General features: G+C 41.4%; 1 protein-coding gene across 8 annotated transcripts in view; it reads left to right on the top strand.

The window, feature by feature from the left end:
* KLF12 (KLF transcription factor 12) overlaps positions 1 to 27,086 on the top strand; it is a 251,068-nt gene that overhangs the window by 179,718 nt on the left and 44,264 nt on the right. For 4 of the 8 annotated variants that reach the window (XM_082762378.1, XM_082762375.1, XM_082762374.1 and 1 more), the window contains 2 exons: positions 5,642 to 5,701; positions 13,610 to 13,651. The exons of 1 other annotated variant lie outside the window; for it this stretch is intronic. In XM_082762378.1, the coding sequence (XP_082618504.1) occupies positions 5,642 to 5,701; positions 13,610 to 13,651 (102 nt within the window). The remainder of the gene's footprint in view (positions 1 to 5,641; positions 5,702 to 13,609; positions 13,652 to 27,086) is intronic. 3 more of the 8 variants (XM_082762381.1, XM_082762377.1, XM_082762379.1) reach the window with 2 other exon arrangements.

The raw sequence follows: 27,086 nt of genomic DNA, 5'->3' as shown, positions 1-27,086 counted from the left end.
GTGACTGTTCGTAGATGAGTCTAGACCAAGGAGGCATTGCCATTAGGAAATATGCTCTCTTCTTTTGAATCACTTTGAAGTGCTAGGCATTGAGCTGCAATACGTATTTTACCATACCATTGCTAGGAGTAATATTTTCCTTTGAAGAGAAATATTTAAATTAATAAGCATAATAAGCTGAAAGGGCCAAGAAATCCTGGCTCTGTTAAAGTTCAGGTGAGTTTTACCATTAACTTAATTGCATCTAACGATTAATTCTGATACCATAACAGAAATCTGGATGCTAAAAAGAAAAAAAGTAACACGTAGCCTGTCTTGGGACCAGTATAGTGCAGCAAGAGAGTTATTTGTAACATTTGGGTTCATAGATAACTTTCTGTATGTCTCTTTCATTACCTTTATCCATCACAAACAAACTTTCAAAGATCTTGCTTCCTGGCTTCGGTTTAGTATCTATATTTAATTGTCTCATATAATTGTCTTCTCAAAAATAGATTAAATTTGTTAATTCGTTTTAATTTTTGTCCAAGAAGTGCCAATCATTTCAAGGCAATAACTTTGTCGTTATTGGGATTTTACACCACTAAACATGTTTACACAAGTGTTCCTTGGAATAAAACGCCCCAAAACAATAGAGTATGATTATAATTCATATAGCACTTTTTATCTTTGGAGTGCTTTGCAAACATTAACTAATTAAATTGTACGGGTCCCCTGTGTGTTCAAATATTATAATTATCTGCAGGTTAGTGTCTTGCTCAAGGCACACAGCAAAGCAGAGGATGAGCTGGGATCTAGTCCCATGCTAAATCCACTGCTCTGTGTTGCTCCAGAGTGAAGCTCGAGTCATTACTGGTTAGATATGTGAAATGCCTTTTATTGATGGAGAAGGAGGCATTGTGTAATTGCTTCAAGAGCATGACACTGAAATGTGAATTATAAGTAACAATATGTATGACTGCTACCCGGTTAGCAGTTTGTACGCCTATTTGGCAGGAGTTTCCCTGATGATTCATTATTCAGCTTTTTCTGTATTTTCTTTCTAAATCAGCACAGAAGGCAGAGGCAGAGAGGTTTGCATTAAGAAATTCAGAGCTGCAGCAAATACTCAACGGTGTGGATTAGACAGCAGAACTCTGCCAGAAAAAGCCACAATAAAACTACCTCAGTGAACTGCTACCTTGACTTACTGATAAGAAAAAGAAAGAGCATTGTCCTCTGCTGTCACTTGAGCCAAAATTACTTCTTTTTTCATTATCTAGATCAGATAAGTTTTTATCTTTCCTTTTCCATATGGCAGTTCCTGTGATTTTGTGACAGACAAACATGCAGCACAATTAATTCTTAATAGCAGTGCTCATACCAATGTATGAAAAATGTTTCCTGAGTGTTCAGATCAATGAATACAAAAACATGAAGGAAGTTGTATAGGTCCCAGGTATATGTAAAAGGCATGCAAAGGAGGGCACTCTTAAGACAGGAACACCGTTTAGCCAGGAATAATTGAGTAAGCATGTGAATACAAGACTAAAAAACAAAACAAACGAAAAAAAAAACACCCAACCCACAATGTATTTTTTCTACTGTTCTCCTTTCTTCTCCTTCACAATGGGGAAAGGTTGTCCTGGGTTTTCCCCTTTATTAGCTCCATCCTGTTTCACTAAGAGTGACTCCACCACAACCTCATTTCTCACAGCAAGTTCTTTTTAGGCTTCAGGTAAAGAGGAATGACAGGAGGCTCCTGGATGATGGATGTAGAAGAAATTTTTGTGCTCAGCCCTTGTGCCGAAGAGGTGTTGTCCATGTGTATGTGGCCGAGGACATGACCATTACTATTTTGGACACTTCAAGGCAGGGATAATTGGAGCTTAAAGCAACCACACATATGAGGTTACTCTAGGCAAAAAGAAAGGAACTGAAGGCTGAAATAAGAGGTAAAGCAAATCAGTGGCTGAGGTGCGTCAGAAGTACCAACAGTCACAAGTGCCAGAGTCAAGCTGAGCACCTTCTTTGTTGTAGCCATGACACACAAAAGACACGTCAAGAATGAAGTTTTGGGCAACATTTTTATTTATTTATCCCCCTGGGATATACTGAGCTGCTGCAGGATAGTGATACACGGAAATAGGAAAACTGAGGCAGGAAGGAACTAAAGAGGAGACCACAGTGGATCAAACCCACTCTTGCTGTGTCATTAAGCTCAGGCAGAACGGAGTGGGCTGGCAGGTCAGAGGCTGCCCTGAAAAAATGCTCATCCTAAGGCTTGTCTACAGTGGCTGCTGCATAGGGAAACCTCTAGCATTTCGAGCAGAACCCAAAAATGAGAGAGCTGATGACCATAGCTTTCTCTTTGGTCAGGTGGCCAGAGAGTCAGAGAGTCAAATAATTTTACAGGAGGAGCTAGAATAATTACTGAATCTCAATTACAAATTCTCAATCTAATTACAAATCTCAATCACAGCGGTTTTGAAAGTGGAGGAACAGGATAATGTTTAGTAAATTATTTGCTTAGCTAAAAAGGTTGATTCCCTTTGCACTCAGCATTTCCACTGCCCAACTTTTTGTTTTTTGTATCACTATGTAATTTCTCTGAGCTTCTTAGCCATCACTAGGGCATAGTCTTGCTTACAAATGTGTTTGCATCCTAATAGCAAGAACATGCAGTTTTGTAATGGGCACACGCCTGTTAATGTACCACATGGCATAGAGGTACCGCTAGTCCCATACAATGTGCATGAACTACATGTGCTCAGAGCCAGGATGAACCATGCAGACTCTTGGCACAAGGTGTGGATTGTCAACTTTGGGGTCCTGGCAGAAGCGTTGTAAGGTTATAAAACGTGTTTGGGTCCAGAGGTTTCAGAGCACCTACACAAGGCATCAGCACTCCCTTAATATCATTAGCAAAGACTTAAATGCTCTGGTTACCTGCTAGGTGTATGGCTGTGGGTCATCTCTGTTCTCTGTGGAGCTTGTGACCTGATCATTAACACCAAGTTCAGGGAAAAAAGGAAAAAAAAAGGTTTAGGTTGCCAACTTCCCATTGTGGAAAATGAGAGGGCAAGCAATCTATTCAGAGCTTACCTGCTTCTACCTATTTTAAAACCCATTCTATCCTCTTCCTAGCAGCCTCAAAGGAGGGGATCCACTCCTTCTAAAGACATGACGGCCAGTGGCAGTGGTCATGCAGCCACCTGCATCTGCCATATAAACGCAGTGGTTAGCACACTGACTTAGGAAGCCAGATACCCAAGTTTGCCAACTGAATACAAGGCTAGGATGCAAAAGATACCAAGGAGTGGCCCCACAACATCCCTTTCCTCTTCTTTTTCCTCCTACACTGGTATTTTGGATTAGAAAGTTACTATTACAGATCCCTTTTTATGCTGAATCTATGTTGTCAAGTGTGTTTTAGCCATTTCTAGAGCACAGAAAAACTTCAGCCCCAGAGGCAAGGGTTGGACTTCTGGATCAGAGCGGTGTTGGGGTGGGAGGTAGCTGCTCAGCTGCCCAGACAGGATGCAGGGGCATGCACTTAAATGCCAGTCTCTCCCTTCCATTCCTCATCCACCCCCACTTTCTGAATAACTGGTATTTTAAGGTACATTTTAATCTGAAAATGTGGCTTTGTAAACTTGTTTGTTCCACTCAGATGTCAGTAAGGTGAGAACAAGGCAGCCAGCTAGGGGCAGGAAACGCATCAGCTATCTTAGGCTAAGTTGTCTACACTTGCAAGCCACAGCCGTTTGGCTTTCAGGCCAAACCAAGAGGAACATTGGAAGTTTTAGGTGTCTTTTGGGGTTTTTGGAAGATGGATTTTCTGGTGTTGTTTTCTCTTTAGTGCCTACATAACAGAGGTTCTTAACAGAGTTTTAATTGTCTGCTGAATTTCCCACTGGCAAAAATTCAGCGTGCAAATACTCATCTTCACCAGCTGTATTTTTGGCCTGCCATATTGCTTATGTGTTAAAAATGGACTTTTATGAAAAGAATTGTACAAAGTTTGGTCATGGTTTCAGAGTAATGTATTGCTGTTCGTGTTAGCTGTGGGAATAAATATTTTTTTAGTAAGATGTAGAGTGAGCTAAAAGCTGATTATAAATTAATTGACGTGGGAGAGAGCGGTCAATGCCATGGTTTCTAGTTACCATTTTTCCAGAGCATGTTGAGTTCAGTTGAGGGTTAATGGGGTGGGGGAGGTTTTGCCCAGTGCCTTTGGTTATGTAGTGGTGCAGTTGTGAAATAACTAGTACCTAGTATCTAGTGTACCTAGTGATCTCATGGGACACATACCTCAGATGCACTTCGGGAGAATGCAGAAACTCGACGTGGAGTGGAGAAAGAGGGTGGGAAAAGCAATGTCAGGCCATGATAGAGTTGATAAATTGCAGTTTGCTATGAAGGTTTTTTGCAGCCTTTTGTCATTTTGGTGGCAGATTTCTGTCATTATCAGAAATTTATCATTTAGCAAATGGCAAAATCGAACAGTAAAGAAGACAAATATTTACTGTACACTTCAAACATGGAAATGTGAGAAGTTTGAAGGATGCAGTGCAAAATCTGGGGGAAAAAAAAATTATTTGTAAACGTTGAGGTGCCAAGTTAGGCCACAGGTTACCAAGGGCCAAAGGTAAGAGCAGTTAGATAAATCTAGAGAAGTCTCTTTGCAAGTTTCCTTTTCACTTTCTACAATTATTGTGCCAACCTGACCATTTTAACTGATCACTGTAAAGGAACCAAAATGTTTGCAGTGCAAATGCATTGAACGGCTAGTGTGCTACAACATTTTTTTATGATTCATGTTATTATTCTAATATTTTTTGCTAGCTTCTTGGGCGTTGGCCTCAGACTGATTTTGTGGTACGTCTGAGGTCTAAACCACAGAGGGAAAGACTGAAGCGGGTTATTCATAGGCTTGGCTTTCTACAGGTTTTTCTTTTTTCTTTTCTAACGTGGTGGAACTATTTCAGAAAGCCAGCTGTCTGTTGCTTCTTGTTTGAATATATACAGTAGATCAGAATTTGTCAGTGAAAAGGACTACTCCATGTAGTCCAAATCACAGCATGAGGGTTTATGCAGATATTACGTAGTACATTTGTATTGTTCAATATTCCAGATAATATCATAGCAGATTATCTATTTTCCCTGGAGTCTCAGTTATAAGTAAAAGCATTTATGGCTAGGTCATTCTATGATGTGTTAGGAATAATGTTGCTTAAGCAGCACAATTTTGGGAGGGAATGTGTGCTCTAGCCTGTATTCCCTCTTCACGCAACGTCTGTCTGCTCAAGGTTCTCCTTAGTGTTTTCTTCTTGGTCACTGATTATTTTTTAATGAGCAAATGTGATCCACCATGATCCAGAATGACCACCACCAAGTGACACCTGGGCCCTTAAGCCTTGACTCTACTCCCACACAAATTAATGGCAGAGCTCCTAATGACTTGTTTAGTATTAGCTGGGGCCTCTACAGAGCAATTTCAGTTTAAGGAGGAGTTTTAAAATGAATGGAAAAATCTTAAATCCCTTCCGTGCTGAGGCCGTGTGCTTACTTTGCAGTAAGTGTTCCTCAACTTTGTCTAAGTCCCCTGCAATTGTTTGGGGTAACTTAAAATTCCTAATTGTCTGTGTTCAATTTCCAGAGAGAGCATGTGGGGCTGTGCCAGGTCAGCTGCTAACCCTTTTCGTTTTTTCAACTCCAGGTATGAAGCATTTTATTGTGTATTATATAATGTTCTGTTTTATTGACAAAGCCTAGTAGCAGTACTTTTCAGCTTTCTTTCCCTCTTTATGTCATGGCTGGGGGATATGTGGGGCTGGGCAAGGTCCAAAGTTGATTTTTGGTTTTGTTTTTTATCTTCTGGGGGCTGGGAGGGTGGTGGTGTGCATTGTGGGAAAATTGCAATTTTTCCAAATCCTAGTAAATAAAATATGAAAATATCAAAGAAGAATCCTGTCTGATGTTTGATAATGCAGTTGAAAATGTCCAAAGTAGCCTACTGAAATTGAGTAATAACTTACTTTACCCAAGGTTAACATGGATCAACATAACATATGTTCTGATTGTCAATTACCACAAAATCGTAGATGAGCAAAGCTATAAAATGTAGGAAGAAGTATTTGCAAACATCTCCTTGCTGTTTTTTCAAGGATGCCAAAATCTTAAAACCTTGCTGTGTAACGTGCCTAGTAGATAACCTGCGTTAGAGTGCAGAGTTTACACCCAAGTCCAGTGGGAGGTTCCAGCAAGTGTTGTAATACCAGTAACACCATCATGTGCCTCGGGTTCACCTTGCTTGCACATACATGTCATACATGACAGAACAGGTGTACCAGTGCTGTCAGTGATGCTGTTTTTGTTGGATTCATTGCTTGTGTTTTATTGGGTTTAAAAATGGTATGCAATGAAATGTCCGCTCTTGGTGTTTTTGCTTGTTTGTCCTCATCTCTTCCTTTGTTTGGTGGGCACCTGAAAAGATTTCTTTACAGTTGTGTTATGTGACAAGTGTAAACCCATCCTTGTTTACTCTTAGTAATCCACAGAACCTCTATCTGTGGAGTACCAAAGGAAAAACAACTTATATTCATTATAAGCAAATAAATTGCAGCAGAAATCTAATTCTTCGCATTTATAAGCAGATCTAAGCTTCATAAGAAAATTAAGATGTCATGTTTAAGAGCAATTACACTTTCAAATTGCTAATGAGTAGTCAAATACTGAAATCGTTCCTCAAGTCTGCTCATATCACCAATTTGCAGTTAATTGCATTACAACTAGTATATTTATATTAAAAATTTGCAGGATTTTATTACTCAAACATTTTCAAAGTAGCAGCAACAACTTCTCTGTTAAGGCCAGTACAAAGCTTTTGAGATTTACTTGGGAGCAAAAATATAACATTATTAACAGAATTTGAGAAGATAAGTTTAGTTTTAAAATAATAAAATAGAATTTCCTTTTAGAAGTTTCCACTCAAAACTTGTGCAATTGAAAGTATCAGTATAGCTATCAGTATAGCTTCAAAAATTATTCTGAAGAAACTACCAACCTCTCAAAATTCTTTCTTTCTAAAATACATGTTTTTCATATACAATTTTAGATACAGACTCTTAGCTATAGTTAGTAATAATAGTCTATATAGTCACTCGTATTAACTTCTATTCTACAGGAAGCATTTTCAAGAGAGAGGTTTATGTTGTCAATTTGTTTCTCAAGTTTTTATGTTGTCAATAATTTGCTCCAAAAATTTGTTGTGAATTTACACATACCGTAACAAAGAACATTATATCCTACTAGTAAGACCCCCTGAACAGCCGGGATGATTATAAGTAGATGAAGATTGCTTGGGGCATCTCAGTGCTCTAAACCACTGCAAATTTGTTGGCTCTGACTGGAGTGAGATGAGGCTGAAATATAATATTTTGGTAAGGCAAATAGCTGTTCATAAAACCCTAAACTTGGAAGAGAGATATAGGGTCTTTGGTGTCTTTTTAAAATAATGGAGCAAATTGTTCAAGAAGGTCATATCTGTCAAACCTTGTCTAGGCCATGTGGACCTATCTGAAGGGTGAAAGGTGGAAGTAAGGCCAATGAGATGAATTTAAATTTAATCAATATATCACTTAAAATTATGAATTCCTATGGTTCACTTAATGCTTCTTGCACTGCTAGGAGTATTCATCACAGCTGGTCTTGCTTCTTGGAGTATAGAGCTATTAACAGCTTAGGAACACTAACTGCTTATTAGAAATGAACTGTTTCAATTAAATACAGCTATGTGGGTGTATGTATTTCATTTGAATGAAATTTTACGCATCCTCAGTTCTCTTCTTTTTTTCATTTTTTTCTTACTGAAGTTACGTTTTCCCCCTGAATTTCAAGAAAGCTATTTTCCATAAAATGACACTCACAATGATGATGTTTTAGTTACGAGAGTACAAAAACATTCACAGATACTTGATTTTCTTTGTTACAGTGGGGTAACAGAGTGGATCACCAAGTCTTGAAGAAACATTTTTTGTAGGTTGTTTGTATTGTGCTTATGAAATCTCAGTTTTACTCAAAACTGATCCCCTGCGTTCTGCATCTGCTGACCTCCATGGACGGTCACAGGCTGGGAGTGTTGCTCCAGTTCATACATGTCAACTACTCTTTTCTTGTGGTACATTGAACATTTTGTCCATGCTGCCTCTCCTGATCCAGAAGTACCCCAGTTCCCCAGTCCACCATTTCACTGTTGACAACGTGATGTCATATGTGAATTTCAGATGTTGGCAGGCACAGCGTGCCTCTTTATCATTGGTGTCTTAGAGGCAGTACTGCTTTTATCTTTTTTTTTTTTTTTTTTAAACACCTCATTCCACAGACTCTGCCAGATGGGAGATGTTTGGCAGCTGAAGGACCCAGATGCCAAATTCTGGAATATAGCTTTCCTGCATTGGCACGTGGGTTCATTGCTGGCTCCTTGGCTTGCACCTCTGCTAGTTTGTTGGCTAGTAGCAGTCTAGCTGGCAGCTGTAGCTCTGGGGCTACGTTGGGGTCAGGCTGCTATGGAGTTGGATGACTTCACTGATCTGAATTACCCTGCCGGATGCTGTTTTTACCTTGGTTTGCTTTGACTCTCCACTATTCAAAGACAAACGTTTCTGCTGTTTTGTTTTATTCCTGCTGTTTGTAAGGCAAGCTCAAAGCAGTACTTCCCATTTGTCACCAGTTTAAAAAGTAAATAAGCATTGCGAAGTACACTGTTTCACTTGTTAGGATTCCCATTAAGTCATTAGGAATGTGAGGCCCAGGTTGGTACTTGCAATTCATCTCTAGGACCAAATTGTAACTGCAGAGCACTGGATTTTAGAAGAATACATTATTGTGCCTGAACTTTGATTGCTTTCAACCATGAGTAAATCTAATCTCTGTCAAACATTAAAAGCAACACATTTGGGGAGATAATCTGGATCATTTTTAAGGCAAAATAATAAAGAATAATGGTGATAATAAATAGAATGTAACTGCCAGAAGAAAATGCTTAATCTTTGCTTTGCCTGATTTGGAATGTCCTTGTTACATACTTTACTTTTAGCTCATTTTTTTTTTACTATTTTTTTAAAACTGAGGCAATAAAAAATTAATGCATCTAGTCAAGGAGTTTGAAGCAATTCCCTAATCTATGCCTTTTCCTCCTTGCAGCTCAGTGCATAAATACTACTTTCAGTGGGGAAAAACTGCAAAATCAGGAGGTCACTGAGACTCCAGATACTTGCAGTAAAGTACAGATTAGTCACACCTGCTAGGAAATTCTCCTTCCTTCGCTCAGCTGTTCTGAGAGCATCATGCTACACTAGAGGCAGTGGCACCTCCATTTTACACTCAGAGCATTTTTTAAACCTTGAGCAAAAAGCACTTGTGCCTAACTGAGACACCAACTTTTGCCTGTAGGTTAAGGTTAAGTTCTGCAGGGTGATCTGACTTCTGAAAAAAGACACCGGAATTCCCTCTTATAATCGTTGGAGACACATGCCTCAGGAGTGATCAAAGGTCTTACCCATCTGATTTAGCTGTATACTTCTCTTTCCTGTCTAGGGAGCTTAAATGCTTCCATAGGAACACCAACCCTGTCACATTAGAAAAGTTTTTAGGAACTACAGAGGGGACCAGCAAGAACTAAAAGCATCTGCTTCATTTCAAGGTAGTCTTCAGATCTTTTTTTTGGGTAACAGAGCAGGGATGATTCTTTTGGGAAACAAACTGGTAGCACCAACAGCAGTGCTCCCACTTTTTGCAGAGGAACATTGTTAACTTAGCATGTCAGGTGAGACCTGTGTTCTCAGCGCAAGCATCACAGAGACATTTTAATCATTAGGATCCTCACACAGGTCTAATCACATGGGATATTTGTGGGACGGTGGAGTTTCTCATCTCCCTTCTTACTGAATACAGAGCACTGCATAGACAAGGAGCAGAGGATGAGGAGAGTGGGCAAGCAGAGCCTGAATTCTGCTTGAGTGCGGACAGGACTGGGGCTTAGTTCCCTGGAGCAGTGTTAGAACAGAAACAGCCCTGGACACTGAAACAGAGCTTTCACCATTTCCTTCTTGAAACTGAGTGCCCAGATTTCCATTATGGAGAAAGGATCCCCCTTTTCTGCACAGCTTTTATCCCTGTGATTCTTGCATTCCTTGGAGCAGAGTAACCTCATTTCCATTGGTGCTCATGCAGAAGACCCAGAGTCCTTTCAGGCAGGTTATTCCTGGGATGGGGGAGATGCTGAATGAACCCTTCAGTCTAAGGACTGCAACCAATGTCTCTCCTTACCTGGCCAAAACCACATGAACACACAGGTACAAGACAGGAAGTTACCAGTGCCACCACCATTAAAACTCTGCCTCTGTTTTGGGGCTTCTTCACAAGATGTAGGCAAAGTTCAGGACATTGCCTTGCCTGTGGATAGAAAATGGGAACCTCCCAGAGTGAGTATGTCTTGTGGTAGTGCCTGAAGAAGCTCTGCTGGAACAGCGAAGGACCCCATGAGTTTGGGGACATGCTGGGTATGCCAGTTGATGGGACAGTGGCTGGGAATGCGGTCATGGAAACCTTTGCAAAGCAAGGTTTCAGCACACTAGTTTCCACACCTTCTTCAAGCATTTCACTTTTAAAACTGTATTTTCTTCTTTCAAAGGAGAAGTCTTTCAGTGTTTTTTTTTTTGTTTTTTTTTTTTTTTAAGTACGAGAATTAAAGCTACCCTTCCTTTATCTGGAGGATTCCTTTTTCCCTTTTGTCTATCAGACAATGGAACTGGCTGTCCTTAATTTTTATGTCTCAGCCATGATTTCCATAGCATTAAAGAGTTTCTTGTCACTTTGTGTATCCCTTTGGCTTTAGAAATCATATATAAGGTAGAGCAAATTATCTTTAAAAAAAAAAAAAAAAAAAAAAAGGCAGTGGTTGTTGCCCCTTACATATGCTTTTCAAGTGGAAAAACAGTGTCTGCTAACCGTTAAAAAAAGGAAAATAAACACCTGCAAAAATGTTTTTCCCTTCCTTTGCACCTCCAGTATACTCTGTGGTCCAGCTACTGCAGCCTTTAAAAAACAGTTTTAAACGTGCATGCTGCCAAGAGGTTGCTGTAAAACAAGTATAAGTATTTCTCATAAGGCCTGCGCTTATTCTCATAAGTGACTGTAAAGGATGAAGAAAGATGACAGAGCAAACATAAAATCCCATGTTTTGTTTATCAAGAACTTTTTTTTTTTTTTTTTCCTAATGGCAGATACTTGGAGAGAGAATCTGTTTATTTCTATGAAAGACTTGCTTAGGGTTTGCTGAATCCCAAGGCAAAAAGAAGGCATAGTTTCCAACTTGCAAGCTATTCACTGTGTGATGAGCTAAAGTCATTTGTGGGTTTGTATGTTGCGTTTTGACGTGATTAAGCGTTGTAAGTCTATTGATTTCATGCTGGGGATTAATGATGCTGAATGAAAGAGCGTCAAAGAATAAAACGTGTTTACATGCCCAATTAAAATACCCTAAAAAGAGCCAGAGAACCTATTATTGGGTAGGAATGAGATAGGAGCAGTGTAGGGCCATTCACACATTCAGCAAAAGGAAGCTGAATTAACTTCCTTAGGCATGGAGAGAAGAGCGAAGATTTGATAAGGATTGACCGTACCCTTCTGAATGCTTAACACTTGTGTTTGACTTGTTATTTTGGAACAGGGGATTAAAGAGGTTTCGTTATCAGTTGCTGCAGATCTGTTGCACTGAATCACTCCAAGCATGATGCTTAGCTGCCTGTGATTAATGAGACCATCTTTTAACTTGAAAAGTTGTTGGTGATGGCATGTTAATAAAGGACAAGACCCAGATATATTCAGTGCAACTATGGGCATGAGATATAGTAAGGATAAGGGTGGTGTTTGCTGCTTTAAACTTGCATGGTAATTTCAGATCTCTTTACCTTAGCATATTGGCTGAAAAAAATCTCATTGTTACCTTGAAATATTTGTACTGCTAATTGGTTTGTATCTGCCCTCTGCAAATGTGTTTAATGGCTGTCTAGATTCACGGATCATATCAGGATTTTCTGTTAGGTGTCATGTTTTGTTTACCAAGATACTGGTAGATGAAGATGGAAAAGAGCTATTGTTAAATCCGTCCTGTTGAAAGCCCAGTATAGACTCTTCTAATAGTATTAAGGTGTCAGTACCCATGATGTTAGCCAGAAGGCCAAGGAGAAAATGTGTTTCTGCTGTATCATCTGTGAAGAAGGATGCCATAATGATCAAGTTAGCACGTGAAATACTTGATGCCCTGAGCTAGAGAAAAGTTCAAACACACAGACTAATACAGCTGAGTAAATATCTGACAAGACCAGCTCGTGCACACACCATTTTTCTCTGCTGATGCTCTGATCTGGATTAGCACATGTGAGATGAATTCGGCATTCTGATACAAACTCCCATTGTCTTGGAAGGGCTGGAATAATTATCCTGGCTATGGGGCAGCGGACGGGGGGTGGGGAGGGGAGTTGACGACGTGAGATTTATTTATTTTTCCCCACTTCCACTACTTAATGCAAGACCTGCAGCCCTTAGTTACAGAACAAAGTGTCTGAGCAGTAACTGAGCTTGTGCAAACCCAAGAGAAGAGTAATGACTGCTCCTCGCAAGCTTCCTGCCTGTGTGCAGGTGCAGGAATCAGGAGCGCCTGAATAATTCATAATGTGCAAATTAGCCCCAGCTTGCTCCCACTACTAGAATCCTGCTTCTGCTTGCCTACCTAGTTGCTGGAAAGAAGAGAAATTGAGTAAGCTGGTGAAACTGGGGAGGGCAAGGCAAAAACTGCTACAGCTTAAGGGCCAAAGCCACAGAAACTGTTCGATGCTGGATGTGTTTGAAGGATTACGGAGGAATTGCAATGTGCATTATTCATTATTTATGAAGGCTTTCCACAGGAAGCAGCAAGCTCTGGGGATCCATTCTATTGCTCTCGGAGAGGAAAAACTTCCTTTTACGAATTAAGTTTTTCCTGCTTTTATTGTTACTGTTTCTAAGAATTATTGTGTAAAAAATATTAAAAATCTCTTCAAAGCGCATTTAAAGCCTGTTAAGGTTTTGGAGGGAGTATGCTTTTATTATGTTGAAATAGGTCTGAATGCAAGGGTCTGAAGAAATTACCCTGGAAATTTCAGATGTGAGGATAGTTTCTGCTTTGAGTAAACATGTATGCCAAGAACTTGTATGAAGCTAGTTATGTCTGGAGATGTAATGCATAATCAGAGCTCATATTTTTATCATTTAAAGGACAACAGTCCTCTACTTGAAGTTGTTAGTAGTAGCTTCTCTGTGGTTTCTTAGCTATATTTTCTGTTCAGAAGAACAAAACAAGAGGCAAGTTTTGCTTAATCCTTCTGCTGCATGATGCTGCAGCTCACCCAAATACAGGTTTTTGCTGAGCGCTGTTTTTATGGCAGAGGGGATTCCGGACACAAACCTGTGAGAGATCCTTGAACTGTTCGCATGTCACCACGCAGGACAGAGAGGAGCCTGTCTGAAAAAGGCAGATTGTTTCTGCTGCCTGTATCTGAATATCCCTTTGAAATCTCTCCTTTAGGAGATGGAAAGACGCGACCTCCCCAGCAGGAGCAGGAGCAAGGTAGGTAGTTCTTCGCATCGGCAGGTGCTTGTATGGAGGGAGAAAGCTCATCATGTTTTTGCTGTGCTGAATGTGGAAAGAGAAAGCAGAAAGACCCAGCAGGGGAAGAAGAAGAAAAAAAAAAAAAAAAAAAAAAAAAAAAAAAAAAGCTTATTTTTTAGCTGTCTGCTTTTTTTGTTGTTGTTGTTCCCCCCCCCCAATATATTCCTCCTTCCTCCGCTCCCTTCTACCCCACCCCCTCTTGGCTCCTGCCTGCAGCAGCCGGGTCACGTTGCCATCATCTGTTTTTGTATTTCCCTCATTTGGGTAGCTGCAACACAAGCTGGCTCTCGTTTCTCGCTGATTCTGTCATTTCCGCTAGGCCCCAGGCTGGGTGGGCGCCAAGACCAACAGGTGATCCTTGTGGCTGCAGCACAGCAGGAAGGAGGCTGTGCGCGGAGGAGACCGCTCGCCAGAGGGGCTGCCTGGCCCCGCTCCATCTTGCTGTATAATTAACACCCCCTCCCTCGCAACCCCCCCATACCGAGCAGAAAATCTGTGCGGAACGGCTCAGCTGTGGCAGCCGTCCTGGGGAAAACGTTAATAAAGAGTGCTGCGAGAACGGCACTGTGCAAGTGCAGGGGTGCGCTTGGTCGGAAAAGAGGAGCCATGGTTGGCCCTCCACAGGGACATCTCGGGGCAATGCTCATGGATTTTCTTATTAGTATAGGAGCCAGGCTGGAGTGAGGTGCTAATTCAGATACGCTTTTTTCCAAAAGAAAAAGTCTTTCTAAAAGACTTCCTGCAAAGTCGTGTGGAGTTTATTTGGGCAGGGAAGGGACATCTCCAGTCAGAGAGCTGGGCACAGCCAGCACAGAGGCAGTGCAAGCTCTGCAATCTCTGGGCATCTCCACTGGGACAGCATGACTGCACAGCAGGCATTTTTAGTGCACAAGAAAAGCTCCCAGGAATCCTCAAGACTTTATTTATTTATTTATTTTGAGGAAACTCCTAAAGGTGTTGTCGTTTTTGTTTACTATTATTACTTCATTTAATACAAACAAAGTTATATCTAGGAGGTGACAGTGCCTTCACTAAACCATTTTCAGAACACTATCTCTGAGGCTTAGGTTAACCCCTCGGCATATCCCATAGCGTGAGATAATGTGTCCCTGGAAACTCGAACTGCTTGTTTGTATTTGTGAGGCGGGCTGATGTCTTAAGATAGACGCTTGGTAGCCTTTATCCTCTGCAAAATAGATGGTATCTCAAATTCCTTCTGCTGGGTACACAAGGAAGCTAAATTGTCTCTCCCACCTGTGGAGCCAGCGTTAATGGTTTGAAAACTGAAGGTTGGTGTAGAGACAAGGTCTGTAGGCACATTCACAGGGAGCTAGGCTCTCCCTCAACGCACCACAGCACAGCTCAGCAGCAGGGCCAGGCTGCTGGGCGAAACAAACTGGGAAGCCTCGATCAGCTCTGCCGGTGAAAATGAGGTGTTGCAGCAGATCTGCACAACAGCAAGTGTGTGCAGTGCCTGCCTGGCCGTTCTTGTGGTACAGAAACCAGAAGCACAAGCAGTAACAAGAGTAAACTCAGGAATGAACCATCAACATATTTAGTAATGCTTCTAGCAGCTAGTCGTCTGCAATCCTTTTAAGTAAGGCAGGAATCTGGAATTTCGTTTCTCTGTGAGGATACATTGTTCTGCAGTTTGTCAGGCATCCGAAGTGGGAAAAGAGCCCTAGCAGGGCACATGGCATCCCAGAGGTAGTTTATGTCTGTGGAAACCTAAAGGTGGTTCAAGACTGTAACTGCAGAAGGTTCTTCATGATTATTTAGTTTATTTCCCTTGGATGTGTCTCGCTATGCTAAAATGGGCACTGATAGATATTACCATTGTTATTTGTTAGCCCTTTTTGCCCCTTCTTTTCTCAGTGCTGGTTTACTGCTTTCATGCCTTTCCAAAACCTCTGGAGTATGAGACCAATAGCAGGGACTGAGCTGTTTCCTTCAAAATGAGCAATTACTCTGCTCTCTCCTCTGTATCTGGTGAAATATCCTATTCCCTGCATTAGCAGTGGGTTATGGGCAAACCCAAATAGTGCCTGCAGCTGGCTCTGCCATCCCTCTTGCATCCCCTTGAGTTAAGGGGCTAGTTGGAATAATTTCTTTATCAGGCATTTACTCACTGGCTGGTGACCTCTGCATACGCCCCTGGGCACGAAGCAGAAGCCGTTACAGCAAGGGCAGGCAGGGTGACCAGCCCGGTGACCCCATTTCATCAGGATGCAGTGGTAATGGCTGGAGAGGCTGGAGAGCAAGCAGAAACACTTCCCTTCTGCAGGCAGAAGTCCTCACAGGAGTACTGCAGGCTGGAGAAAAGCATCCTTTGGCGGCCCCTGGAAAAGTCAAGTTTTCCGATGGATTTGGCAGGCAGCCTGGAGCAGATCCATTTCTTATGCCAGCCCCGTGGAGCACCACCCCTTGCAGTCCTCCCTCCTGCTGAAGCACATACCTTACTATTATTAATAGTCCGGAGGCGCCAGCAGTGTGCTTTGTTCTGGGCGGTATGCGGTTGCCCAAAGAGCAGGGAGTTGTATGGCAATTGTTTTTGTACTGGGAGATGCATTTGGTAATGAGCACTCTAGTTTTTCCTGGTCGTTCTCTTTAATGCACCTTCCTCTGTTTTGCCTCCTCCCTGGGCTGTCCCCAGTGCATCCAGCAGGCAAAGGATGCTGCAGTCCTTCCCACAGAGGACAGGGAAGTGCTGTCAGCACACAGAGGTGTGAGAGCAATGGATTTATACAGCATCGTAGTGTTTCAGTAGGAACACATCATCTACACCAAGTGGCCTATCCAGTTCCCCAAACAGCGAGTCCTAAAAATTAAATGAAGAGCAAATGAGAGAAACACATCTGTTGCAGTTCTTCTAGCGTAGGCTGAGAGCATGCAGAGTCCCACAGTGTGATTTGTCAGTGCATTACATCGTGTGCAGGGACATGAGCTGCTTCTGGGTGTTTGCTGTGGTGCATCTTGGCCCAAAGTCACAGATTTTGTGATGCCATCCTGTGAAATCAGTGAAAGCTTCAAAATCTGGGGCTGCTATTTGCTAAACTGTAAATCCTTAATGGTCATGTTTATTTTGGAAATGACACGATTTTCAAATACATCCACTTTCGGGCTGCAAAACCTAAGCAAAATAAGATACAGATTACCATGCAAGCAAACGGTGCTTTTGGAAATAAACATGGAGTGAGAAAGCATGATAACAAACATCCCATCCCAGGGATTTCTCTGAGCACGAGGAGTAAGAATTGATAACGTGCATTGAACCTCACGTCCCCTGTATCAGTAACTGTTTGATGATATTCCTGTAACCTGTAAACTTCCTCTTGTTACACCACCTCCTCCTGTTTTTCCACCCCATGCAGCTCTACTGTTTCACTGAGTGCTAGGTCTGTGTGGCACATAGTTTGTCTTTTTAACTACTTCGTGAAGTACTGAGTACTCTTTTGGGTGCCATAGAAGTAATAATAATAATAATTTGCTAGGTATACTGTGTCAAGTTTTTTTTTCTGCATTGTTTTTTACACAAAGTAAGGTTGACTGCTGCATGCTGATAACTCAGAGGTAAGATAAAGCTCTAATGTAGGAAGAGAAGTGATACGGTTTATTTACGAATACCCTCAGAAACACAGTCTGCCTTCCAGTATACCCGCACTTTTCTAGGATAGCACATTTCACTTGGATACAGCATCACCAAAGGTCAATAGCAATCAGGGCTAAATTGCTTCTAATGCAAAGGTAACGCTACGGCCTCATTACACCAGTCATCATTTTCATTGTTAATTCCATGTTATTTAACTTCTCTCTGGTTTCTCCCCGGTAACTGTGGCAATAGACAGCCAGGCTGAGCCATCTACTGCTGGTGCTTGAAAGGTACAAAAAGCATTGCAGAGAGAATCGATTGACTGCAGTGGCCGTATTGGGCAGAGACCTTACTTGAACCAGAAGTAAACAGAGGGAGGTGTAAACTGGCTTAGCTCTCCAGCAGACCTCTGGATATTAAGGATGCATGCGGCAGTTCAAGGCAAGCATTCAGAGTCCGGTCATGTTCGGATCACGTTCCCTTGGCTTCCTTGTTTTCGCTGCGTGTGCTTGCAGACGAGGCAGCAGAGGGGAATTCTCTAGCTTTTGCATTTAACATTAGACATGTAATTGGGTGGAGAATTAATGTAAACTTAAAATAATTTAGTTTCACAGTCATTATACTCCTTTGCTTTAAATTATTTAACTTTGTGTCTCTTGTATCTCCCAAAAGCCCTGCCATTACTGATCAACTGGCTCTCTTTATTAGCTTGTATTTTCTCTTAAAAGCAAGGCCTCATGTACAGTGTAATTATCCAGCAATGCCAATTAACTGCATAATTCCTTTTTCTGTAAAACTGCTGTGTAAATTACTTTTCATTTCACGAAAATGACTAGTATGGCAATTTTGCAGAAGGTTTTTTGTTGTTGTCAGTGTTTTTTTTATATCTTTTTTTTAAGGATCCCCTTTCCTAGCCACCCTCTCCATCACTGTGTCGTGGTAAGAGATTATTAAATACTGTTGTGCATAATCTTGGTGCAAGCATTACGCCATACAGTGATTTCAGAGCAGAAAATTAAAATCATTTCCATAGTATTGGTACTTGTACCACCAGACCTGATGAGCAAAAGTTACTAAGATACTCTACTCTCTTTGAGCAGGAATGTTTTTAGGGAAAATGCTCTTAACACCAAGGACAAGGAGCATTTGGTTGAGCCAGCTATTGAAATATCTGCCCCTTCTCAACTTTTCAGTCTATCCATTGCTGCTTCCAGTATGCTTCAGTCACCTTTGCAGCCTGCATGTACTGTTGATTTTGGCTGTTCCTTCCCCAGGCCTAAACCCTTTACAGTGGCTCCTCACTTCTCTTCCAACATCTCGTGCTGAAAGCAGGAAGCTCACACATCTCCCTTCCATGCCCTTAGCTATTTCTTCATGCTCCCTACACCTGCCTCCTGGGCTGGATGATACTAGAAAAGATGTCATGTCCTTATGAGACTAAGAAATATTCTTGAATAGGAAATGTTACTGTGCTCCTCAGCTTGTCATTTGGATTAGGCCTGAACAAAAGAGTGGGCAATGCACAGCAAAGAGTTGTTGGACAGGTGGATAGCCAAGGTATGTTGCAAGCTGAACTTCTCCCTTCCTGATGAGTGTGATTTCTTGGATTTATCATTTTTAAGCTGTCCTTCGTTGAGCATGCCGTATACTTGTAAATACCACAAGCAGTGTGAGATTTGGAGGTCATCCTACTCCTGCTGTTTTAAGAACCAGCGTACATGCTCCTTCGTTGTGGAGGTCCTTCACTAAAGCTGGCATATGATGTCAAAGGTGTGTGTTACACTACTTTTTGTGTAGAAACAAATGATCGAAGTCTAAAATCCTTCCTACTGAGTCAGTCCAAGCAGACCCAGTAACTTGCTTATTCATTACTGAAAGGGCATCACAAGGTTGGTATAGAGTGATTCTTCCTCTGGAATACCTATTTCCCCTCTGCCCTCATACATCTTCTACTTTACAGCTTTAAAAAAATATCATTAGTTTATGCACTTTTAGACTCTGAGGCTGTTTCTTGACCTTAATGTTTAATATGCATAGATGATGCCACCCTTTATGAACTTTTTTCTATGAACATATGTTTTATGAACATTTATTCTTTTGGCCTCTGTAGCACGCAGTGGCAATGAGTTCCAAGTATGAGTTATGTGAGGAAAAAAGTTATTCTCTCTGTTTAGTTTAAGTCTTCAGTTCTTAGAAAAAATAGTGAATAGTCACTTCCTATCATTACATTCTTGGCTGTCCAGAGCTCTGCTATCTCCCCTCAGTTATCTCACAGATTTGGCATTCCCAGGGTAACGCAGTTGTGGGCCAGCTGTCAAAGATGTGGCTGAAATAATTTTCACAGGGGGAGTTTTCACTCTGCACTCCTCCATGAGACCAAACTATTCCTAGATCTGACATCGTTTCAACCTGCTACTAAGAATAGGATAAATTAAAGAAGCATGCTTCCCACTACTCGTACCAAACTACTCTATTGCTCTTCACGTGCAGAACATCAGTACAAATCATTTCTCATGCACAAATAGTTGCCAGGCGTAAAACTGCTGCAATGCCAGTCACTTAGCTGCTCTCACCATTTGCTTCTAGTGAGTCGTTGCTTGTCCAGTCCTCTATTTTTTAAGTATGACAAAATGAAATGTGTTGCTGTTCTGCTGCTTGAGATAGTGGCGTATCCCTGTAGAATCATTTTTGCAGTGCCAGGAAGAACTAGGGTCACTGTACCAATTGTTCTAATTATATCTAAATTTCTCTCTCTAGCCTGTATTTCTGGAACTAATTTGTTGTCTTTGTATATTGTTTTATGTCTTCTTTTGTTTAATCCTGTGCACCTGCGCTTTTAGACTATGTGCCCTTTCGCTAATGTTCTGTGTCGCAGTGAGTTACAGCAGTGAGCAGATGGAGCCAGACAAATAAGTATTTTTAATAATTAAAGAAGTTGCTTTATTTCGTCTAAAAATGCAAATACATATTTTGCAGGTTTTAATTTCAGTTCCTGAATTGTAGACCTTATCCATGTGTATTAAAAGTGATCCTGACATAGTTACTTCTCTGTCTCTTCTACTCTCAGTGACCTTAACAGACAGTATTTTTGCTGACACATGGCTTGGCAAATAAGGGCTGACATAGTAAACGCACTTTTTTCTTTGATGTGGTTCATAACTGTTTTCTGTCAGGCATTTGCAATAGTGTTTTTAAACGTTTAATTATACTCAGTGTAATTAGAAATCTACTACATATGTCTGACTTTGAAGAGAGAGAAGTAGCCGCTTCTTCAGTACACTCATATTTTACCCCCGAATTCCCCAACAACATTGCTGCTGATAATGTTTTCTCCCATTAGTTTATTAGTTCATTATTACAGCAGAGAGATCACTGTCTGCAAATTTTACACAGGCCTTCAGCTAGAGTGGTTGCTGATACCAAGGACAGATTTTTGTAGGACATGAGGGGACATTATTTTTCAGTGTAGTATAAACGCTGTGTTTTCCCCTCACATGTTTCATTAGTACACCTCTGTACTGCAGAAGGGATTTGCATCAGTATATGTAATAAAGTATTGTTCTGCATAGCAGTCTGTCCCTCGTAATTGGGAGGAAAAGACACTAACATGTTGCTTTGCAGCAAGGATTTGCTTAATTGTAACAGAGGGAGGGCTGTAAACCATGCTAAGTCATAAAGGTCACAGCTTCTGTGAAAAGTTTCTCTATTAATAGTCTATAAGTATTTTGTTTCTGCCAAGCTACTGCTTAGAACCAAATTAGTCCCTCATTACAAGTCTGATACATTAAAGTCAAGGGTGTATCAGCATGCCCTGTGTTGCCTCCAGACACCCTCCGTGGTCCCTCGCTCAGACTGCATTTTCATAAATGTATGTGTATGGCAAATACAAGTAGACAAATGACTAAATGATTTGTTGGGCAATCAAACAACTTGTAAAACAAACAAGTCGTGTTTTCTTTCCTTTTTCTCCTCTCTTAAGTAAATTTCCCAAACCACTACCTTGTTTATCAGCTGCATGGAAATAGTTGCCTTGATTTCTCAGTGTCAGCTTTTGCCTTCAGTGTTAACAGCTAAAAATGTTACTGTGGATAAATTCTCAGTGTGACTCCTTTCACTGGTTAAGTAGGTATGTAGAGTTCGTTCTGCATTTAATGGAATGAGGTGGACATCCTCATCCCATTTTAAGAACCGGTTGTCTGAAATGCATGAGGTAAATTATCCCAAGGAATGCCAGTTTCTCCGTGTTTCTCTCTCTGTCCCTTGGCCATCAAAGAAGGCTAAGCAAACCACTTAAGTAGGTTAGAACAGAGTGGAAGAGAATGAGTTTTGAAGAAGACATTACAAATGTAGAGAAAATGTAAGGTAAAAATTACCATCCTGGAGAAAAAAAAGCCTCTCTCTCTGAAAATTAGTATGTGAGTTCTAATTCTAAATGCCATAAAACAAACACCAAATGAAAGCCAGGAAAGTGGAATTTGAAGGATGAATTATCTGAAGCCAAGTACACCTTTACATTGGATAGGGATATAGGACCATGGCTTGAGATTCCTTATCTGCCATATGTCATGTCCCTGTTATCCTAGATTTCTTACATAATGATGTTTAAGGATACCCCAGTCACCCTTATTTTCCACTGTAGATCACACCTCATGTAAAAAATAATATTTTTTTACAAAAATGTGCAGGTAATTATTTTGTATGTCAATCGTTTGTAATAACATTGTCCATCAGCCTCACTTGGGTATTGAGAGAATAAATTCATAAATCTGAAATCAGTTCAGATATTTTGTTGATTCTCATAGTAAAACCTATGAATTATAGATAAACCTGATAATAATTGAGAAGAATGAGAGGAGGAAGGTTTACTGCTTCGTTTGCTCTTTTTGCTCCCTCTGGTAGCACAAAAATGAATTGTTCATTACTCTAGTCCTAAGGGTGAGACCACTGGTGACTTGTGATGTTGTAATAAATTGTATTGGGTTCCTGAAATAGAGTTTTTAAAGTGGCCATACTTCACGTGTCATTTCTGACTTGTAAGTGTGTTAGACCCAAAAGTAAAGATTTTGATCCCAGTGGTGCAAGGGCACTTGTGCGAGCTACCCTTTGCACCTTCAGGGATTGTCTTTGACTTCTGTGGGGTCCCATGTGGATGCAGGTTCAGCCCCCTGGATACAACTGTGAGGCTTAACTTTCAGATCCACTGATTGCTGTTCTTTATTCTAAAGCACACCACAAAACACACAACTACGTACATCAGTATTGGGTGCTCAGGGCTTCTTCTTTAAAAAGCATTGGGGTAGTGTTAGTGTTGTGCTACGTCTGAGATGCTTCAGTTGTGGTGTGAAAAGGAAGGTAAGACTCCCACCCACATGAGCTCTGAAAATTCATTTCTGGTTTTGATGCTTGAGTCCTTTAGCCGTGACACAACTGGGTGATATTAGTTACTTTTACAAAACTAGCAGGTGTAACTTAATTACATAGCCGAGTGGGCAAATCTAATGGATGGGGTCTGGTCCCCATTACTAGCTGTGGGTTTTGGTCACCTCTTCCATGTGGGCACTGGTGTTCAACAGGCTGTTGATGAAACACGCCAGAGGGATGGCAGTAGCACACACTAGCTCCGAAACCTGCTGCTCCATACAGCTACAGGAGTGCTGGTGGATCAGACACATATGGCTTCAGATGGAGGGAGAAGAAGCAAAAGTGCTGCCTTTATTAGAATATTAACTTACTTCAGCTGTATTGTAAAACCACACTGTGAAAAATGTCATGTAATGACCACATAGTTAGTAGTGGTGGCCAAAACAGAGTTTAGCAACAGCCCTCCTCTTTATTCAGACATCTTAATATTATCTGATCTTGCTGTAAAGCAAGTCAGACATGAATTCAGAAGTTAAACTTGATATTTATTGTCTTATGTGTTTATATGTCCCAGACATTCTCTGTATCAGTCTGTTAAATTCTTGTTTAAGAAAATACTGCTTCTTATAGAAAAAAAATATTTGCTGACTGCAGCCAGAGGAAGATGAAGATACAAGTTTGCTGTATTTTTATAGCCTTCATGATTCCAGAAGACCATGTGTATGCCTCACAGCAAGGTCCAAGCTTCTTAACTTCAGCTTCACCAGCCATTTTATTTTATTTTATTTTATTTTATTAATTTTTAAACCACCACCTGAAGTACCACTCAACAGGATCTACTCTGAAAGGCAGTTCTTGAGTGGGCTCTGATGTTCCTACATGTCCTTAGCAGTAGAAAAAAAGATCATGACAATATGTGGAAATCCTCAAAATGCTAACATTAACTGTAAACTTAAAGTGCAATAGCTTGCTTTTGAAAGCACGTTTATGGGAAACTGCACAGAGAGGACTGATCTAGCTGAACTGGAGTTGTTCGCCCGAATGAAATTCCTTGGGTGCTTGAGGGTTCACAGAATCAGGCTCTAATTGTGACAGATTATAGATGTTAAGGAGCTATGCAAGCATGGACTTCTACAAATCTGTTTAAGATATTTTCGTATTTCCATTTGATTCACATGAATGCCAGAGATGTGATTGTGTCTAGAAACATGTGAGAAAAGCTAGAGCTGGAGGAGGTATGACCCTACCAAATACACGTTACAGGGGAAGACATACAGCATAGAAAAATAGACTTACTAAGAATGGTGTCTGAGTGGCAAAATTAAAAGCAAGTATTAGGGGAAAGGAAAAGGGATAAGAGATCAGATGAAGGGTTTTAGTTTGAGTGATAGCTTTCCTTATGTGTTAGTTTTTGCAACATGTAACGTGGCGTTGGCTCATTAATAAACTCTACCAGCATTGTGTCAGTATACTGTGTCTGAAGAGAGAGATTTGTAAAATTGTTCGGTGCTTTAAAGATATATTCTTTAGGTAGACTTTTTTCCTGGTTCAAAGTTATTATGAAATGGCACCTTTTTGTTCTGTTTCTTCTGTTTCTCTTTCTTTTCTATGTCCTTTGCCCCCTCCCTTTCTATTTGAGGGGCTGTCATTAGACGAAAAGAAGCATTTTTTTTTCTAACACTTCTCCAGGTGCCTGATACGGGAAGGAGGAGGGGGAAAATCTTCCTTTCTTTTTTTTTTTCCCCCACTTCAGGCCTCAATTATTCTGTGTGCTTTGAAGAACCATGTAGCTTAACTGCAGGAATGGCCTGATTTCTTTAGTGAAAATGCCTTGCAGTGATCTTCCCCAAACTGCTTGGAGCACTGAAGTCTTTATTTTGGGGGAAGAGAAGGGAGTATAGAATTATTTGGAGGGTTAAGGAACAAAGACCAGCAGACTAAGGAAAGAGAAAACTTAAGAACTAAAGGAGGCTGCTGCCATCTAGAGTCAAGGCTTAATGTTGATTATGTTTTCAAGAGTGGCATTCAATTAATGCATTTGTGAAAACACTAGTAGAGGAAAACCCCCCAGAGTAACGGAATTACTTTCCTTGCTTTTAATTTCAGTGGGAATAGTTGGAACTTATAAACACGTTTTGGATTTTTATTAAGTGCTTTTTAGTGCGGATAGTCTAGGTGCATTAACTCTGATTCAATTTTCTAATCACATGTAAAATTTTAAAAATGCCACAGATGGTGCTAAAAGGAGGACAATGATTTACAAGTAAGTACATGTCTACAGGAGTTGCAACAACAAAAAATTGCAATCAAGCTGGATAGTGACAACTGAAACTGAAAACATTCCCTTCAACACCGTAGTCAATACAATGCAATTTCCATTCGTATTTGTATCTCTAGGATTTGCTATATTACTAAATATGTAGATTTTACTTCCTTCATCTTTATAATTCTTAAATCATAATGTTCTTAAATCCCAAATTTCACTTGATGGTCAAATTGCAGAGGGTTTTGAAGCTTTTCAAAATACATTAATTTGCAGTGCAAACTCTGTGTGTGTTTAGAAGCTAACCAGGCTGGTTAGAAGCTAGGCCTGCTCTCCAGAGGGAAAGAGAGAAAACAGGTTACTCAGTTTTCATGAGTTCAGACCTTGGAGAAATATAAAAGAACAGCTAATTGAATAATATGGCATGCCCTCTTCTTAAGATTCTGACCAACTTAAAATTTGACCTGAATTTAAAACCCTTTGTGGTGGTTTTACCCAGCTGGGCAGCTGAACTCCACCACAACTGCTCTCTCACTCCCCATCCTCAAAGAAAAAAGGGGAGAAAATATGATGGAAAGGGCTCAAGGGTTGAGATAAGGACAGGGAGATCACTCAACAATTACCATCACAGGCAAAACAGACTCAGCATAGGGAGATTAATGAGATTTATTGCCCATCACTAGTGGAACAGCACAGTGAGAAACTAAAAGCATAAACACATTCCCCCATCCACCCGCTTCCACCTCCTCCCCCAACAAGGGGCACAGGGGAACAGGGAATGGGGGCTGTGGTCAGTCCCTAACGCTTCGTCTCTGCTCCTCCTTCATGGTCACTCTCTGCCCCTGCTCTACATGGGGTCCCTCCCATGGGATGCCGTCCTTCCCAAACTGATCCTGCAGGGGCTGCTGACAGGCAGCAGCTCTTCAGGAACTGCTCCCACACGGCTCCGTACCACAGGGTCCATCCCCCAGGAGCAAACTGCTCCAGCACGGGTCCCCCACGGATGGCAGCTCCCCCCAGAGCCCCTGCTCCTGCGTGGGCTCCTCTCCAGGGGCTACAGCTCTGGCCTGGGGCCTGCTCCTGTGAGAGCTCTCCATGGGCCACAGCCTCCTCCAGGCCACATCCACCTGCTCCACTGGGGGCTTCTCCACGGGCTGCATTGTGGAGATCTGCTCCATGTGGGACCCATGGGCTGCAGGGGGACAGCCTGCTCCACCAGGGGCCTCTCCACAGGCTGCAGGGGAACTGCTGCTGCCTGCCTGGAGCACCTCCTGGCCTCCTTCTGCACTGACCTTGGGGTCTGCAGGGCTGGTTCTCACTCCTCTCTCCCAGCTGCTGTTGCACAGCAGGTTTTTATTTCCTCTTTCTTAAATCTGCTCTCCCAGAGGCCCAACCAGCATTGCTCACTGGCTCAGCTCTGGCCAGCGGCAGGTCCCTTCTGGAGCTGGCTGGAGCTGCCTCTGATCTGACATGGGGCAGCTGCTGGGCTCTGCTCACAGAGGCTACACCTGCAGCCTCCCTGCTACCAAATCCTTGCTTCATAAGCCAAATTCAGTGTTTTGTCTTGAATTAACAAGTCTGTCTGGTATTTTCCAAGTTGACTGTGTTCTCCTTTGCAAGGGTTTACAAAGTGTCCTGGGAGTACAGACAGGAATGCAACCTAGAGTAGAAAAGCACATACAGAGAGGCTATTACCACTGGGATGTTATAGGATTTTTCTCATTTGTCTCCTTCCTCAGATGTCCCTGCAGCTCCAGCCTCTCAGTCCCTTGTGTAACACATTAGTTAGCATGCAGACCTGGTGATAGCATGCTGGGAAGGACTGGGAACAAGGCAGGCAGGTGAAGAAGATCCATTGCAGAGTTGTTTGCAGTAAGGCTTATAAATCACAAGAACTGTTTGTTTGATTGTGTGTGTGTGTTTTTTCCTTTTTTTTTTTTCTTTTTTTTTTTTTTCCATTTTTTTTCCCTTTCTAGGGAAAATTACAAATTAAAGTTAGTGACCTTTATCTGGAGTAATTGGAGGTTTATAGCACCTTGAAGATTTGTACCACCTTGAAGCAGGACAGGAACAGACGCTTTTTGTCCTGTGTCACACACATCTGGTGCCCTCACTTGCATGGTCCTGCATTGCCACTCTCTCTGCTCCTGGCTGCCCAGTTTCATGGTCCCAGGGGAAGA

This window comes from Aythya marila, assembly GCF_965140915.1.
Source record: "Aythya marila genome assembly, chromosome: 1".
Lineage (NCBI taxonomy): Eukaryota > Metazoa > Chordata > Aves > Anseriformes > Anatidae > Aythya > Aythya marila.
This window is presented reverse-complemented; position numbering and strand designations above follow the sequence as displayed.